The sequence below is a fragment of the Xyrauchen texanus genome, chromosome 26 (genome assembly GCF_025860055.1).
Source record: "Xyrauchen texanus isolate HMW12.3.18 chromosome 26, RBS_HiC_50CHRs, whole genome shotgun sequence".
Taxonomy (NCBI): Eukaryota; Metazoa; Chordata; class Actinopteri; order Cypriniformes; family Catostomidae; genus Xyrauchen; species Xyrauchen texanus.
Window position 1 is genome coordinate 10,373,405 of NC_068301.1, and position 19,333 is coordinate 10,392,737.

General features: G+C 37.9%; 1 protein-coding gene and 1 non-coding gene across 5 annotated transcripts in view; one reads left to right on the forward strand and one right to left on the reverse strand.

Moving 5' to 3' along the window:
* Positions 1–9,762, forward strand: part of LOC127620042 (growth factor receptor-bound protein 10-like) — a 69,685-nt gene extending 59,923 nt beyond the window's left edge. For all 4 annotated transcript variants that reach the window (XM_052093118.1, XM_052093116.1, XM_052093117.1 and 1 more), the window contains 7 exons: positions 77–175; positions 551–628; positions 3,226–3,342; positions 3,456–3,522; positions 3,718–3,805; positions 3,888–3,981; positions 5,919–9,762. In XM_052093118.1, the coding sequence (XP_051949078.1) occupies positions 77–175; positions 551–628; positions 3,226–3,342; positions 3,456–3,522; positions 3,718–3,805; positions 3,888–3,981; positions 5,919–6,065 (690 nt within the window). In that variant the 3' untranslated portion in view covers positions 6,066–9,762. The remainder of the gene's footprint in view (positions 1–76; positions 176–550; positions 629–3,225; positions 3,343–3,455; positions 3,523–3,717; positions 3,806–3,887; positions 3,982–5,918) is intronic.
* Positions 9,763–10,416: 654 nt separating this feature from the next.
* trnap-agg (transfer RNA proline (anticodon AGG)) lies at positions 10,417–10,488 on the reverse strand. Its single transcript has one exon. It is a non-coding gene; the product is annotated as a tRNA-Pro (tRNA).
* Between the last annotated feature and the right edge of the window lie 8,845 nt (positions 10,489–19,333).

A 19,333-nucleotide genomic window follows, 5' to 3' on the forward strand; every position in this document is an offset into this window, starting at 1 on the left:
TCATCTGGTACAGAGTATGATAGTAGATTAACTTCATTGCCTTGATTTGACAGTAAATATCTTGCTTGATTGACAGCCCAGTAAGGGCAGGACTGAACTGAAGGAGTTGAAGATGTTGTGTGCTGAAGACGAACGGAGCAGAACATGCTGGATGACTGCTTTTAGACTGCTTAAGGTACATGCACACACACACATCAAGGTGCAACATCTAGGTCATGGGTTTGATTCCCAGGGAACACACATCCTAATATACTTATACTTTGAATGCAAAAAGAATCGCTTTGACAGTGTCTGCCAATTTGTTTTATGTACATGTTAATAAACACACAGAGTTGTCGTCATGAAAAACATGCACAACAAAAGTTTCAAATATTCAATGCATCTCTAAACTCCACACTATATCTGAAATATGGTACTGTGGCAATCTATCTTATTTTTTTGAGGCTAGGCACATTTCAAAATTGTTCAAATGTTATTTGATCTCCATTATCCTCCAATACAATTGTGTTGATTCCTCTTAACCCTCACAAAACCACTTGTTTCTGTTCAGTTTGGAATTCTGCTATATCAAAACTACAAGACCCCTCAGCAGAGAAAGGAAACAGTCTCAAACTTCAGCACACCTGTGGTAAGAAACTGCCTTTTCTTATCAACTGTGTGTGTTTGTATTTTGCTAATCAGGGCAGATTCTCTGGTGCAGTTGGTAGGTTAAATGTACTACTTTCACGCTGCATTGAGTGCACCTTGTATTATGCACCCTGTGTGCTCTTTAGGAACACTCCGGCCTAGAGGTCTCTTAATCTGTTGTTAATCTGCTCCTAACAGTATGTGCTAATGCTAATGAAGCGTGCAGCTATAGATTCCTTTACGCCGATTTGCACTGGGAACTTTTATGTAATGCAGGGGAAACAGTGCTAACACAGAGGATAAGGGATTAATTTAGAAGCTGTTTATTAATGGTCAGTGGGTTTATCAGAGAGGTTTAATGGAAACTTAAAATTAATAATAGTGGTCTTCTATTGGTACTATAATTGTAATATGTAGTTTTAGGGGATCATTGAGGATTTTTGTCATCTGAGACATTGTGTGAAAAATACTTATAACAGGGCATGGTGACAGTAGCATTAATATTGTACCTTAAATATAATTTTAAATGTGCTTGTATGTAAAATGAATTAACAAAATAGAGATATAACCTTTTATAACAGCGTAATACATGGCATTTTAAAATGTAATGAAGGCTGATGCATTACTTTTCATCTATATTGCAAAAATTATTGTTTATTGTTTTTGTGATATTTTGTTAAGGATGAGTGCAGGTGTTTCCAGTGTTCATAAGAATAATTAGTTTATTAAAAAAGTTAATTCCTTACTCAAAAAGAAAAGTTTAAGGAAATTATTTCCTGAGCCATGTCAAGAACAAACATTTGAGCCATTAAAACATGACATGCAATTAACAAAATGTCCTTGTTTCGACTTGTTTCTATTACCTAATACTGTGTAATGTCACTGAGTGCTAATATATATATATATATATATATATATATATATATATATATATATATACACACTGATCAGCCACAACATTAAATTAATGTAATTAATAAAATAATATTCTGTAGGTGCCCCTCGTGCTGCCAAAACGGCGCCAACCTGCATCTCAGAATAGCATTTTGAGATGCTATTCTCCTCACCACAATTGTACAGAGTGGTTATCTGAGATACCGTAGACTTTGTCAGTTTGAACCAGTCCTGCCATTCTCTGTTGACCTCTGTCATTAATAAGGTATTTCCATCCACAGACCGGCCGCTCACTGGATTTTCTTTTATTTATTTTTTTTTACATTATTTTTTTTTGCCATCATTTGGAGTAAATTCTAGAGACTGTTGTGTGCAAATCCCATGAGATCAGCAGTTACAGAAATACTCAAACCAGCCCATCTGGCACCAACAATCATGCCACTGTCCAAATCACTGAGATCAATTTTTTCCCCATTCTGATGGTTGATGTGAACATTAACTGAAGCTCCTGACATGTATCTGCATGTTTTATGCACTGCAATGCTGCCACATGATTGGCTGATTAGATAATCGCATGGATGATTGTTGGTGCCAGATGGGCTGAGTATTTCTGTAACTGCTGATCTCATGGGATTTTCACGCACAAGTCTCTAGAATTTACTCCGAATGGTGCCAAAAACATAAGACATCCAGTGAGGGACAGTTCTGTGGACCGAAATGCCTTGTTGATAAGAGAGGCCAATAGAGAATGGCCAGACTGGTTCGAACAAATGAAGTCTACGGTAACTCTGATAACCACTCTGTAAAAGTCAGGTTGGCGCTGTTTTGGCAGCATGAGGGGGACCTAAATAATATTAGGCAGGTTGTTTTAATGTTGTGGTTGATCAGTGTATAATTACAAAATAAATAAATTATATATATGTGTGTGTGTGTGTGTGTGTGTGTGTGTATGTGTATATATATGTATGTACATACAGTAATGTGCAAAACTTTTAGGCACATAAGATGTTTCACAAAAACCTGTCTTAAGATGGTTATTTATATCTTCAGCTTTAGTGTCAATAGGAAAAATACATTTTAGACTCCCACACATTCCTTTTGCAAGTAGAAAAGATTAGAATAGAAGAACAGGGCACTCTGCAAGAGATGTCATGGCCCCCACAAAGCCCCCCACTGAACGGAGTCAGTCTGGGATTACATGAAGAGACCGAAGCAATGGAGACAATCTAAATAAATAGAAGAACTGTGGTGAATCCTCAAAGAAGCTTTGTACATCCTATCTGCCAATAACCAAGAAAAACTGTGTCCAGGTGTACCAAGGAGAATTGGTGCTGTTTTAAAGGCAAAGGTGGTCACACAAAATATTGATTTAGCTTTTTATATTTACTGGACTTTATATGATGTTAATTGATAAATTAAAACTATTTATGGCATATTTTCGAAGACATCCTCTCTATGCAACATTTTTCACAAGTGCCTAAAACTATATATATATATATATATATATATATATATATATATATATATATATATATATATATATATATATATATATATATATATATATATATATATATACATACATACATACATACATACATAAAAATGACAAAACTGTTTTGAGTTGAAAATACGAGTTCTTATTAAATTAGTTCTCTACGCAAGGAACAACAATAAAGTTTATTATTATTATTTTGACTGTAGCGAAGTGTGTCAGAGAATTCCCTGGTTGCTATGGATTTCTCCGGCAGAACTGGGCGTGTGATTGACAACCCCGTCGAGGCGCAGAACGCAGCCATGGAAGAGGGGCACACTTGGAGAGTGAGTAATTATCACATACACATGCATTTATGAAAAAATAAAAGTATAAAAAATTCGTTGCCATTTTCAGGTGTATGTTTTTCTTGATTCACTTATGAGCATTATCTATATAGAAGCGGAGTCCGAGAATGAATTTGCTGGGAAGCCCCAGTCCTTTACATCCTTATCTGTTAAGTTCAGGTGAGCTTTACAGCTTTAATATTTTCTGGAATGTTTCGATCCTTTTAAAATCAGTTGGTTTAGTGCCTCTGGTGGTAATTTCATTCAAATAACCATCACACGGCAGTAGAGTTCACAGTTTACTCGTCTTTGTAAGCTCTGCCTGCTCTGAAAACCACATGAATCACTAAATGCTCCTGTTATTTATGTCCTCAGTGATCCACAGAACACAGTTATGGTTCCACGGACGCATTATGAGAGAGGAGTCCCACAGAATGATTATGCAACAAGGCCAAGTGGATGGGTACGACATTGTCCACATGCTAGATAATATTATAGTACTGTTTTGGATGAACAGCGGAAGTAATCTGTTTCTTATCACACAGGTTGTTCCTATTGCGAGACAGCCAGAGCAACCCGAAAGCTTTTGTTCTCACATTGTGCCATCATCAGAAGATTAAACACTTCCAGATTTTACCTGTGAGTTCCTAAGAAACACTTATTACAAACTTCTTTTGTATTACGTACATTACACTCACTGAGCACATTATTAGGAACACTATAATCCTAATAAAGTGCCCGATGTCGTTTTGTGCTGTTGTAGCCCATCCGCTTCAAGATTCAATGTGTTGTGCATTCTGAGATGCTATTCTGCTCTCTACAATTGTAGAGAGTGGTTATCTGAGTTACCATAGCCTTTCTGTCAGCTTGAATCAGTCTGGCCATTCTCTGTTGACCACTCATCAACAAGGTGTTTCCGTCTGCAGAACTGCTGCTCACTGGATGTTTTTTATTTTTTTGGATCCATTCTAGAGTAAAGTCGAGACAATTGTGCATGAAATTCCCAAGAGATCAGCAGTTACAGAAATACTCAAACCAGCCCATCTGACACCAATAATCATGCCACAGTTGAAATAAAAATGTTTTCCCCCAATCTGATGGTTGTTGTGAACATTAACTGAAACTCCAGACCTGTATCTGCATCATTTATGTTTTGCACTGCTGCCACACGATTGGCTGATTAGATAATCTTATGAATAAGTAGGTGTACAGGTCTTCCTAATAATGTGCTCAGTCAGTGTATATGCATGACAATTTAAAATACAATTTACATATCATACAGCACATTCAGAAAGTATTCAGACCCCTTTGTTCTGTTGTAGCCTTATGCTAAAAATCAATCTACACCCCATACCACAGATTGACAAAGAAAAAAAACAGATTTTTGATAACTGCAAATTTATTAAAAATAAAAAACTGAAATATCACATTGACAAAAGAATTCAGACCCTTTGCTGTGACACTTGAAATTTAGCTCGGGTGCATCCCATTTCTCTGGATATTTGAGCTGTTTCTATAGTTTAATTGGAGTCCACCTGTGGAAAATTCAATTGATTGTACATTATTTGGGACTACCATCACTTCAACACTCCACCAATTTGGTATTTGTGGTAAAGTGGCCAGACGGAAGCCTCTTCTTAGTGCAAGACACAAAAAAGCATCTAAAGGACTTTCAGACAAGATTCTCTGGTCTGATGAAACAAAGATTTATCTATTTGGCCTCAATTCCAAGCGTCATGTCTGGAGGAAACCAGGCACTGCTCATCATCTGCGCAATACCATCCTAACAGATAAGTATGGTGGCAGGGACTGGAAGACTGGTCCGTGTTGAAGGAAAGCTGAATGCAGCTAAATGTAGAGATATCCTTAACTAAAAGCTGGTCCAGATCGCTTGGGACATCAGACTGGTTCACCTTCCAACAGGACAATGACCCTAAGCACACAGCAAAGACAATGCAAGAGTGGCTTAGGGACAACTCTGTGAAATATCCTTGAGTGGCCCAGCCAGAGCCTGGACTTAAACCCAATCGAACTTCTCTGGAGAGACCTTAAAATGGCTGTCCACTGACGGTCCCCATCCAGCCTTACAGAGCTTGAGAGGATCTGCAGAGAAAAATTTAAGAAAATCCCCAAATCCTAGTGTGCGAAGCTTGTCGCATCATAGCCAAAAAGACCTGAGACTGTAATCGCTGCCATAGATGCTTCAACTAAGTACTGAGTTAAGGGTCTGAATACATATGTCAATGTGATATTTCAGTTTTTGGTGTTTTTTTTTTTTTTTTAAAGAAATGTGCAGTTATCAAAAATCAATAAAGAATAACTAAGAATTTTAGCATAAGGCTGCAACAGAACAAAGGGGTCTGAATACTTTCTAAACGTACTCTATGTATTATGACATTTTCTAATGAATGATTAGCTCTCTTTTATGCTGTTGGTTTACGTTTACATTTATTCATTTGGCAGATGCTTTTCTTGACTGGATAGTCTGTAAAGTGAATATTCTGATATATGGATTTCAAATATCTGTCTAATCTACAACCTTTTTCAACACACATTCTTCTTTCTCTTGTTGGCAGCTGGAGGAGGATGGACAGGTCTTCTTTAGCCTTGATGATGGTTCCACCAAGTTCACAGACCTGATTCACCTGGTAGAATTTTACCAGCTCAACAGGGGCATCCTGCCTTGCAAACTTAAACACCCCTGCACCATGGTGGCCTTATGACCCCTTGCTGAACCTTACAGAAACATACACAAACATACTCAAACAAATGTAACTGAGAAACTGGATTTTTTTTTTTTTCCCCACAATATGCCGACCTAACCCATGGCTATGAAAAAGATTGTTTTTCTCATTGCTCTGGGGATAGTATGGAAATTTTGGGAATAAAAATTGGACAAACTTCCTGGGCACCCGAACCTTCTGCTTTTGTTGAGGGTGCCATTTTTACAACCCTCTATGTGGTGAGATCCATACACAAGATTTGAAACAAATGCGTTTTAATCATTCAGGACCTGACAGGAGACACCCCACCCACCCATGCCCTGCATAAACTGGTTACATCAGGACAGTTTTTGTGTGCGGTGTGTCTGCGAGGACTTGCATTGCAAAAAGTTACTTGATGACAATTGATATGTATTTGTTATGTTGTTATTTCCTAATGAATATTTTGCACTCTCAAGCTGAAAACAGGTGATCCGCTTCATCCTGAGCTTACCGTAACAACTGTTACCCATTTGCCTTCCTCCAACCTTTCTGTCCTCCTTTTTACCCCATCTCCCATTTTGGTTTTCTAAACTCTCCCTTGGGAATCCCTACGTAATGATTGGATTAGTTTAGAGACAGTGACAGTCATTACCATTTTGAGGTGTCATACTCTGACATATTCCAAGTGACAGCCAAAAACAAACGTAACCAGGTCATACTTATTTCAGCATGTCCATATACATGTCAGCATGGAGGGACTAGTAGAAAGAGTTAGCGAACTTGCACTTCAAAAAATGATACTTGATCGCTATGCTTTACTAGCATTAGAATTAAGGGTTAATTAAAACCTTGAAAATAATCACCCTTATGTAGAAATTATGAAGAATGTTGATGCTGTTCTTTTTGTCCATACGATGAACTGGAACTGAGGCTGTCAGTACCTTACATTCAAAATCTGCATCAACAAGGGATTGGAACAACATTTTTATATTTGGGTGAACTGTCCTTTTAAGTTTGGAGTTTTAATCAAGTTTTTCCTTAAAGTAATGTTTTGGGTTAAATACTTCATCAATTCTATAGACCATATCTTTGGGTTGCCATGGAAGATTTGCTGCGACTCGTCCCACATTTTGTAAAAACAAACAAAAAATGTCTTAATAGCGTATGGTGCTCTGTGGGGTAACATATCCCATATTGCCCCATAGACTTGCATAGTAAGTGGATTTCTATCAATGTGCTTTTTGTTTGTTTCTCAGTATGTTGATAAAATGTGGGAGTCGAAACCATTTTCTGTCCACTTTAAGTGTATTTAACCCAAAACATAGGAATGGAGAGCTAAGGAATGAGGGCTTAAAGGTGCACTTAGTAATTTTTTATTCTTGTCGTCGTGGACTAACAGTGACCTAGTGGTGTGGCGGCAGCATTATTCAAACGTTTTCAGTTACCAGTACCTTTGTAGAAATTCACTATTCATAGTCAGCTATGATTAATTTAATACATGAGTGAAAGTGTCCAATAACAATTTACTGAGATTTAGCAAGTACTATTTGGCATGTCATGTGATCATAACATGGTGGCCCCCATTAGGGAGGAGACCCAGCCCATGTAGATTTAAACCACTTTTATTAAGGTTACTGATATGATGAGTCTTCATCACAAGTGGTAATGTTTTGATGTATATACATTTCAAAATTACAATTGAATTCTTTTGGAAACACATTTTTTAATGCAGAAAAGAAAATTACTGAGTGCACCTTTAAAAATCCGGAACCACAATCTGTTTGTTCTCATTCTAGGAACATAACAAAATCCACACCATGGTAATCCACTGGTTTTCTTAACATGATGGCCTTTTTGAAATGGCATGAAAGTGCAGTATCGATTTTGCACAGTTTGTATTTAGAGCCACCAAAACTTCCAGGCCTTTTTTTTTTTTTTTTGTGCTGCACACCAGGAGCACATTGGACCTTAGACATGGTCGGATCAATTTATTTAATTACATTAAAAACAAGGCTGCGAGGGATAGACAGTATGTTCAGTTGGTTTGGCTTGGTGTCGATCGTTTAGCCAAAACATTTAGAAAATCCGACTTTCACCCAAAAAAAATTCCCATGGACAAAACACTCCATATACCATGAGTTGCGAAAATTAGACGTGTTTTCGGACCATACAACCTATTGAACGTCCCGTTTTTAACCTGATTAAGGTCCATTCAAGAGGGATTTTATTGTTTTACTCCTCTGACTCTAGTTGGTGTTCATTTTTAGATGTACTTAGTATAGCCTGAAGCTTAACAACTGCCTTTTTTAAATCACTGTGCTGTTCTTGAGCCATGTTCAAATCTTTAAAGTGACAGGCCAGGATGGAGTACGTGTCTGCAGGGACAAATGCATGCATGCTTGCACGCTCTAATAAAGACATGGAGTTGCAAAGTCACGTCTCATGGGCGTGTCTGTAATCCTCCAGGGCTGTGTGACATAATGCGGTGAGGAGATTAGCTCCCGTGCCAGCTTTTTGACAAAAGAAGTTTAAAGGCCATAGCTGCTCGGCAGTTTCTATCTGTTCTATCTTGATGTCCGCCTTGTTACCTTTCCAACACTGGCCCAGCAAGACTAAGCTATATGTCAGCCTCTCATGGTTTTTTATGGTAACTCTGCCTGTTATACTGCAGAGCTAGAACCACACACGCCTGAACGACGAGAGTGTGTAGGATGCACGCTTCGATTGTGAAACACTTTATGATACCACAAAAGCACCTTGTTTTAATTTTCACATAAGATTGCGTGAAATGCTTTAAGCACATTTTGTCATCTCAGTGGTTAGACTCTAAGCTACTCTCGTCGTCAGTCAAGGCTTATATTGTGCCTTGCGTTAAGTTAGCGTTTCACCAACTTTGTCTCTTCACATATACATTTCTACAAATATTAGGGAAGTTCTACTCATTTAGTGTCAGGGATTCGAAGATGAGGTCATGACAGTTGGCTTTTCATCACATGAGTGTTTCAACGCTATATTCATTGTGCTTTTTACATACATTTTAGTCACAATTCCAGCCTGCACAAGTTAGACAAGGGTACCAGGATACGGTATGTTCTAACTGAATACATTGGGATGGTATCTGATTCAAATGCTTGATGTTTGTTTGTATTGTATTGGAGAACCTAAGTGGCTCGATGTTATGAAAAGCCAAACATGCATCTGAAATATTAACTAGCCTCTCTTCTCCTACATTGATTATGCAATTTTGCTTGTCCTTTGCACCCAGGTAACTGAATTCTCTTTGAATCAGGACACAGCAAACAAAGCCCACAACAACGGAACACGTTTATTTCAAATCATCGTTGACCTAAAATTTTCAAGTAATGTAATGAATAAGAAATTTGACCGTGGGTAAAAAGACAGTGTTAGATATCATCTGTGCTACCATGTGGAGAGAGTGTTTATTTCATATGTGTATTTGGTTCATGTGCCGTTGTCTATTAAAAATGTACAAATGTTTTTTTACAGTCACAGCTCTCTTCTAAGTATGTGAAGCCTAAGGAGAGGTAGTAGATCTAACACTGTATCTATAGCTATATAAATGTGTGCTCCAAATCAAAATGAAGATATTATGCATAAAGTGCAAATTATGCATATTCCCTCTCGACTTGTACCAGTGTGGATAATTTTAGCTTATATTGTGTTTTAATTTGTCACTTTTTATAAAGAGTATATATTGCAGTATTAAAGAATGTGTTTTGTCTTTTTTTAAGTTAGTAATGACCAAGCAAATGTTTGAAATGTTAATTAGATTATGTAAACCCTAATGATAAAACTGAGTCAGACCACATGTACATTTTACAAAATACTTCAGGTTGCACATACTATGGTGGTTTGATCCTGCCATGGAGAGAAATAAAGGTAATTTTTTTTTTCTTCTGACAATTGGAACTATATTTCTCATAATTGTAAGTTTATATCTGCGAGAAATAAGGTTGATGTGAGCTATAAAGATGCAATTATGAGAAATAAAGGAAAAGTCATTCTTCACATCCCTGGCAGGTTGTGGCTTCCAAAATATTAAAATAGTTCTGAGATTGTTCAATGATTCTCACGTCCATCAACTGAGTAGGCCCTACTGCAATGTACTTCATAGGTACAGTATAAAATAAGTACTATGAAGATATAGGCTACTTTATAAAGTCTGATAAACTTTCTATTAAAGAAAGCAGTTTCTTAGTATGCATTTACACAATACACTCAAATACTTGTTTCTGTGACAGTATGTAGCTTGGTTTACTGTAACGTGGATACCCTTAAAGTGTGTGTCTGTAAATGGTCAATATAAAGTGCCAGTTCCAGGATTATTTCTTAAAAGTTTGTATAAAGAGGGCTCGTCCGGGATTTGAACCCGGGACCTCTCGCACCCTAAGCGAGAATCATACCCCTAGACCAACGAGCCGTGTGATGACTACGTGAAAATGGCAGTTCACGTTGCATAAAACTAGAGGACCGTCAGTGAATACGTTTAGTTGTTTTGGTGCGATTTACTGTTGAATAGCGCCACCTGGTGTCATCAACCACTTCCTGTGTGATCATCGGCAAGCATGCAGCCATAACAAACTATAAGAACATTATATAGCAATGGCACTTGGATTTCTTCAGTGATTTAGTTATTTGCCACACCGAGACTTTATTATAGCGTGGGAACCTACTCATATTTTGAACTGTTCCTGTACAGGTAAAAAATAAAATTAAAACAAGCTCTCAAAATATAATTTCTAATCTACATGCGCACGTAAATGTTTAGTTTAAAAAGGTCACTGTGCATCTTCACAGCTCTTTATCCTCTTTTGTAAATAATGTGCCCTCATAATGAAAAATATATCACCAAATGGCTTAATAATCAGTCCATTTGAATGTCTAAATTTAGATTGTGTCCATATTTCCGCTCACTAGGCTCCTTGGTCTAGGCCCTAGATCAAGGTTCCCTAATTAGTTTTCACCAAGGACCAAATTCTGTCAACAAAACAAAGTCAAAGGCCACCGCGCGATGACAAAGTGTTTGTGCTGCGGCTATTATTATTGTTATTATTATTACTATTGTAGTTTTTATTATTAAAAAAGTCACACATAAATATTCAGATTTTTTAGTAGCCTGTGTTTTATTTATTCAAACAATTATGAAAATGTTGTTTGCATACAGATACACAAAACTACACAACTTTGCCTGCTGAAAAAAGAAAAGAAAAAGAACTTTGAAAACTTCCATGTCCTCCATGCCAGTCAACTGTTCCTCCTCATCTCCAAACGGCATCGCCTGCACTTTCTTAATTGCAGATTTAATTATTAGATCTATTAGCATTAATATTGTTGTGGTGTCCAGCCTTCATTTAATGGAACGAGAGTGCAAATGACATATTTTCTTCTCTAAGCCTCAATTGTATTTTAGTGCCATAGCTATTATATTGTATTATCAATTGGACACATTGCTGGAGTTTTGAAGCCATCTAATTGAAAACATTTTCAGCTAGATTACCAAATGAAGCTCGAGCTGTTCTCATTCTCAGAAAGAACATTTAAATTGTGAAGATACTTTGCATTGGGCTGCATGCTTCAGTGCCCTCAAAGAGCTTATAGACCTGTGAGTTTCAGATTTTATAACTGACAGCTCTACATACAGTAAAGGCAGATCCAAAAGCAAACATGTCTTTAACATCCATCATTATTTGGGCGCTCACAACATGCACCTGTGGTATGTATATACAGCTATTAATGCCAGTCATTAATCTTTGTTAAACTTTAATTGCATGAAGATTTAACTTGTTGAGAAAAATCAGTTTGTGTTCATTGTAAGGATACTCAATTCTATCTTCATAAATATATCAAATAAACAATCTTAGGTTCCATTGTTCAAGCCCATTATTTGTGGAAAGAATTTTGATTTGACCTAAACATCACATCATTTTATCTACACCTGTTTAATTCTAGATTTGGACTAGAATTATTCAACATAAAAACCCTATATGATTTCATCTCTGTGTGTGTGTGTGTATATATATTGCACATCAATATTTTTTATCTGGCAGAATTAAAATGTGCTAATTAGCTTTACATTAATGATTCAGTGTTTTTGTTTTCTCTTTTCAGTTTCTGTGGGGCAGATTTTGACTCAATCTGAGGCTCAAACAGGGCAGCCTGGTCAAACTGTCACTATACATTGCAAACATACACCAGCACTTGACTGTACTAAAATAAACACCTCTATGAGTTGCATGTCCTGGTATCGGCAGATTCCCGGAGAAGCTCCTAAACTCCTGATTTATTTCACCGATGTGAAAGCTTCAGGGGTGTCTTCTAGATTTAGTGGCAGTAAGAAGGAAGACAAGATTGATTTCACTCTGACCATCAGTGAAGTACAGCCTGATGATTCGGGAGATTATTACTGTCAGAGTCAACATTTCTTGAATACAGACATATTTTGTGTTCACACAGTGCTAAAGCATCATACAAAAACCTTCATCTGTCAGACTTCACTGCTACAGCTGGATCCTTCTGAAAGTCTAGAGAGAGGAAGGAGACAGATTACTGAAGATATACAAACAACATAGCAGATGAAACAGTCCCTGGTTTTAGTTCTTCACTGTAAAATATTTGAACACATTCATCTACTTTTTTCTTGTAGCACTCTTTAACTTTAAATGACTTGCAAATGAGAATGTATACAGCGAACCTAGTCTCAAAACTGCAGTCACAAAAGAACCCTGTCATCCCTGCGGTATTCAATTCCTGCTTGAATGACTTTAAATACATTTTCTGTTAAACTCATGTTACATTTAACTGCATGCAAATTCATTTAAGATTGCATTTAGTACATGGTGTTTTATTAACAAAGTTCTGGAGGAGCAAGTTCATTTAATCCGACCAATCACACAGCCAGAAAAGAGTATATAAACAGCTGCTTACCTCCACGTAGCATTGAGAGTTTCCGGCATTCGGCCCCACCCATTGCCCATGAACACACCCATACAAGTGACTCTGATTATCGGATTGCAACTCCGCTGCATTTGCATTATTCATCTCTAGACCATAGCGTGATTTCTCACCTCCCGCCCAGGATAAACACTTCACGCAGGTATTTTATTTTACAGTCTTTGTCCGAATCATTGGATTTGAAACTGTTAACAAGCTCGACCATGTAACCTAATTGCTCAAGACTTTAATAGCGTTCAACAATCTGTCATAATCTTACGCCCCACCCAAGTTTAATGTAACAGGTTTAAATCGACGCCAAATGATTCTGCTTGGCACCTTGCTTATACTTCATTACATATGTTTTTTGTAGTATTTAATACCAGTCAATATAAACAAGTCACTTTATTTCAGTCATTCTGTAGCATTCATTACAAAGTCATCAATATAAAGAAGTTATTTTATTCACCACACTACTGCAAACTGTGCATTATAATATATATAATAATTTATATATATTAAAACCAACTCTCAGGCACAAACTCCTACAATTTCATATGTCCTTGTCAAAACGAGACTAGTCACCCCATGCCAATAATACAGAGTCATGAAATGACTCGTATTACATTGGAAACAACCTACTAAGATCCAAACTATACGCTTAAGTTTATAATATCAGATTACAGTATTCACCTGGGCACTCGGTTTCAGGTGCTTTCTAATTTCATGAAAACAAATTTAAATGACGTCGTTCATATGCAGTAAGCATGTTTCCTGACATTGTTTCTCATATGTTCCGGCATTTGATCTAGCAACAACTATATTCAGGCTTCCACACTTGCTACGTTTACCACATCCAGGTGTCTTTTGGACGGTGCATCTAGACGTCCTACTACACCGCAAGCAGCGCAATGTGCTGTCCAAACGCTGCAACTGTGGGGTCTTTGGGGCCATACGATAGACTTCCACTACTCCGCAAACGGAGCACGCGCTGTCCATGTGCCGCAATGGCGTCTTTCGGGCTGTGCAACCAAACCTACTGCACTGCAAACAGTGCAAATATGCTGTCCAAGTGGCACAACCATGGCATCTTTAGGGCCATGCGACAAACTCCAACAACACGACAAGCAGTGCAAACATCTTCCAGACCATGCGTCTCAAACCCATATCTGTAACCCATACTATGCCACCCATACTAATCGAACCATCACTACCTAGTTATTGACAATTTGACTGCTTTAGGTCTTCTGTAAACAGTCCGCCACAAGCCGGCATCTCCACATGAATCAATTTCATTTAAATATCACCTTCTATACGCCCTCGTGTCAAATGCAGCTATTGACGACTCAACCCATTCGTATCGCATAGTGAGTTCTTGCTTTTATGCAGCGTGAATTGTTCACATGAAAACACAGGCTCTTCCAGTTAAGGCTGTGTGATCCTGTGCCTGAAGATTAAGCCCTTTTCGTATAGGGAGTTTCCTTAAATGCATCATTTATCACTTCCACAAGAATCTATTGTCCTACCATTGTATGCCATGCAGGTCCACGCCTATGGATTCAGCCACTAGCAGCTCCGAGCATGCTCAGTATAATACAGCTAAAATATTCTCACGCGAATCGCACGCTCTCCCATTGAACTCTTGTGCGGTCCCATGCCTAAGGATTCAGCCCATTCATATCTCAAATGCACATGCAAGCATGTACCCTGACATTGCCTCTAATGAGGGCATTTATTTTCATTTTCAATCTGCCAACTCCCATCAAGCCTTTCCAATCGCTAGAACACTATCTCCATTATAGAGGATCCCACTTAAATCCAGCATCTTAGAAATAACTATACTCAAGCCATTCCTTCTGTATCGGCACTGCAACTGCAGCAGCCCAACGGCCTGCCCGAGCACCAAATCCACTCACTAGGCCGGTGGTCATCTGACGCATTCAGTAGTTACATACGTACAAACCATCTCCAAATCAAGTAAGTGCACCTTGCCCTAATAAAATAAAAAAGGGGGAAAGGACCGCTTGCTCTACCTTGTCTGTATTTCAGGAGCCTTCCTGTTCAGATGCTTCGAGGGTCCATCCCGGCCTTCCCAGAAACCCTCCCATTCATACTGCTACGAATTCCCTCCCACTTATATCCAAGGGCTCTCCCGTTCTAATCGCAGTGGGGGTCCTCCCGTGCGAATGCCATGTGAGCTTACTTACGTTTATTTGTATCGTGGGCTCTCCCATTCGTACCACTGCGAGGTCCTTCCTGTTTCGAATGCAGTAAGGTCCCCCATTCGACTCGGCAGCTCATGTAGCAGAGCCTGCTCATGTTCTCCCATGCCTGGGACAGACCTGCCGATTGGAGGGTGGCCCTCCAGTTGCAATAACAACAGCTCTCTGCGAGAGCTCATTTCTATGCGGCTGCAACCACCACTGTCTTTCAGAGTTTCACATGAAAGCACATGACTGTTAATCAGAAGGTCACTGGTTCGATCCCCATAGCCACCACCATTGTGTCCTTGAGCAAGGCACTTGTTCTCTCTCCTCTTCCCCCCTTTTGTCCCTCTCAGCTCAGAATCACTTTACATCACACAAAATTCATCATATGTCTGGCTATACATGTTTCATACAATTGAAATGGTCTCAGTGTGACTGGTAAGAAGGTCTCATTACCACAACTGTAAATTACATGATAACACTGTTTTGAGAATTTAGAGTAATTCTGACCGATTTTGATTGCATGCCTACCTCCTTGGCTTTTCAAAATTCCTGCATGTAGATAAGGTGTGACCCCAGGACCAAACCTCCAAACCTATTTATCTTCAAATTCTTTTTGTTAAACCATTTTTTATTTTTTTATGTTTACTGTGGTCTGGGCAGGAGACCCTAAGCAATAGAATTTCTGATGAACAAGTGCAATTTAAAAGTAGCTTATAGAATTGACTACAAAAATCAAGTATCTAAGTTCAAATAAGATCTCAATTGATGGTCAATAATAATTGGAATCTCAACCTAAATCTGAGGTCTAATACAATTGGAGACAGATTAAATTACTGATGGAGTCTGATTCAGTCTTAACTAAATCAATTAGTTATGACACATGTGCACGAAATAGACGTACGCGCAGATACCTTAACCACGGATTCTGTAGTTGGGCCAGCGAGGTTGGATTTTTACACTGAATGCAGCACCAAGCCACCTGCATAGAGAAGAAATTTAATTTCCAAATTATTTAGAGTACAACCAGGAGTTGCAGATTGTTCCAGTAACACTGCTAACTAGAATTCTCTTCTTTTATTAGTAATTTTAACTCCGCAACCGCTGTCCAAATTACTAGATTTAATTGCATCATATACCCCCTATGCTGGATTGTAGAATTTTATAATATAGACAAACACTTTTTTAAAATCGATAAAACATGCATACATTTTGTGTTTGCTTTTTTGCTGAACGTGCTGGATGACTACAGTGTGTAGCATGTGAATGTGGTCGGTGGTGCAGTGGTTTGGTGGGAATCCAATCTGACTTTACCCAAGACATTGTGCTTGGTAAGGAGTACTTGTTATCTGGACATTCAGAATACAACAGAAAGTCTTCCCCAGATTACTGTTCACACAAATGCCTCGGCAGTTATTGAGGTCAAATTTGTCTCCTCTATTATATAATCTGAGCATTAAGCCCATATTTGAGGTATCAGGAAAACAGTCAGTTTGCAGAATCAGAACATCTCTCACGTTGCTCTGCCCTAATTGGACGTTATCCATAGCATGTTTGAGGATTGGTCTTGCTGGCATCTTTTGAAATATACCGGGCTGGGGACGTCTCTAGAGTTTACACAGAATGGTGCCAAAACAACAACAACAGAAAAAAACATCCAGTGAGCGGCAGTTCTATGGACGGAAAATGCTTGTTGATGAGAGAGGTCAACGGAAAATGGCCAGACTGCTTTGAGCTGACAGGAAGGCTACAGTAACTCAGATAATCACTCTGTACAATTGTAGAGAGTGGAATAGCATCTCAGAATGCACAGCACATCAAACCTTGAGGCGGATGGTCTACAAAAGCAGAAGACCTCGTCGGCCACTTTATTAGGATTATAGTGTTCCTAATAAAGTGCTAAATGAGTGTATATTGTTATAGTACAGATGTTTGAAGGACACATGGATTTATTTAACATTAACCCAATAAATTATAATAATTATTCAATTAAATAACAATACAACATGCCACTGGGGGCCTTCTGTCCCAATTATGAGTGGTGTATCTTCCCCATGGGTCTAACTTTAAATTGTCATCTTACCTGGGTGGGCTTCTTCCCCCAGTATTGGTACTAAATTCTCACTACTTGATTTATATTTTATTACTACCTACTGATGGATTGGCACAACACAGATACATGCACTTTCTTACAAGACACCTTAAGACAGCATTTTTCAAGATAATGAGAATTTAAATGTGAATTAAAGAAAGAAGAAACACACTTCTTAAATGAACTGAGGATGCTTAATAACTGATAAATAACTGATATAAAACTAACTTTTACTTTTACAATAATTAAATTACAAAGAATTTCCAGCTATGTGTTGAGACTCTCATCTTATTCTTGAGCTGGTTACATCTGTGTGCCTTTTAAATCAACTTGTAAAATCATGAAATCTAATTATAATTACATTTTGTAAAAAGATGTCAATCTCTGTATTTTAATAAAAAGCTAATGTAATAAAAAGCTATGGCCAAACATGTGACTCTTTATCATGCTTTGCATTTTAAATGTATACTCTCTATTTTACTATCTCTTTAATATTTATAATATACTATAATTATGGTATTCATAAAACCATCAAATCAACATAAAAAAAAACCAGCACTGTTAATAATTCAAAAAGCTTTTATTTGGCAAAATAGCATTTTAATTCAAGCAAAGAGTTTGATCTATTATCTGTGATTTGTATTAAAACAAACAAAGACCTAAAGAAAACTTTAAGATGTGTGAATAAATAAGTGTATGCATGCATATCACTATGTGCGTGCACGTATGTGTGTGTACTGTCACTCCACATCACATGTGTGTTCAGGATCTTGGTGACTGGTTTCTGGGAGCCCTGAGTGGCTTCACAGCTGATGGTTTTTGCACTGCTCCATTCTCTCTCAGTGAGAGTCAGACTGCTGCTCCAGCTGTACAGTCCATCTTTCTGCAGCACACCGGGACTCACATTCACACCAGAGTTTCTGCTGCCACCATCCATCTTCCAGCTCAACTTCCAGTCAGAGAGGAATCCCTTACTGCCGACACACATGACTGTAGCTTTACCCTGCTTCAACTCATCTCTGGAGGGCAGCAGGACCGTTAGAGAGGGCTGAGTGTCAGCTAGAGAGAAAGAGATGGAAACTTTGAAGTTTCAGTCCCCTTAAAATGTTTTATTTCAGTCATTGTGAGCGTCTTTCACTTCCCTTTAAGAGATTTACAGTTAATCAAGCAGATCTGAGTGCAACAGACTGTAAAAAGAGCTTTTATCTCAAGATTCAAGATGCATAACTTGCATTCAGTATTACTAATAATATTCAGGTTTAAAATTATACTATAATGTTTTACAATTATGTATATATTCTGATGTATTCAGGATTGTAGCATTATATTTAGATTTCATATAATTATTTTCATATTTAATCAATGAATAAGCTGCATTTTGGCTGACCAATATATTTCTATTACAGTATGTAGCATGGTGTACTGTAATACGAACAACCTTAAATTCTTTGCCTGTAAATGGTCAATATAAAGTGCCAGTTCCAGGATTTTTAAAAGTTTGTATAAGAAGGGATCCTTCGGGATTTGAACCCGAGACCTCTCGCACCCTAAGCGAGAAACATACCGCTAGACCAATGTTTAAGTTTGGTACTAGAATTACTTAATGTGGAAAATTTATATGCTTAAAAAAAAAAGAAAAACATATACACAGTAGTGGGCTTATACTTTTATATGTTTACTTTTGACATAAAACTTAATAATAAGTGTTAGTCTTTTAAATGTCGTCATCAGCTTTTTGTTTTCTCTCTTTCTTCAGTTTCTGTGGGGCAGATTTTGACTCAATCTGAAACTCAAACGGTGCAGTCTCATCAAACTGTCACTGTTTACTGTAAACACACACCAGCGGTGGATTGTTATAAAAAAACTAATACCTCTCAGAAGTGTATGTCATGGTACCATCAGATTCCCAGAGAAGCTCCTAAACTCCTGATCTATTTACACATCAGACAGAGCTTCAGGAGTTTCCTCTAGATTCAATGGCAGTGAAAGTGGAAATCACATTGACTATACAATGACCATTAGTCAAGTCCAGGAGA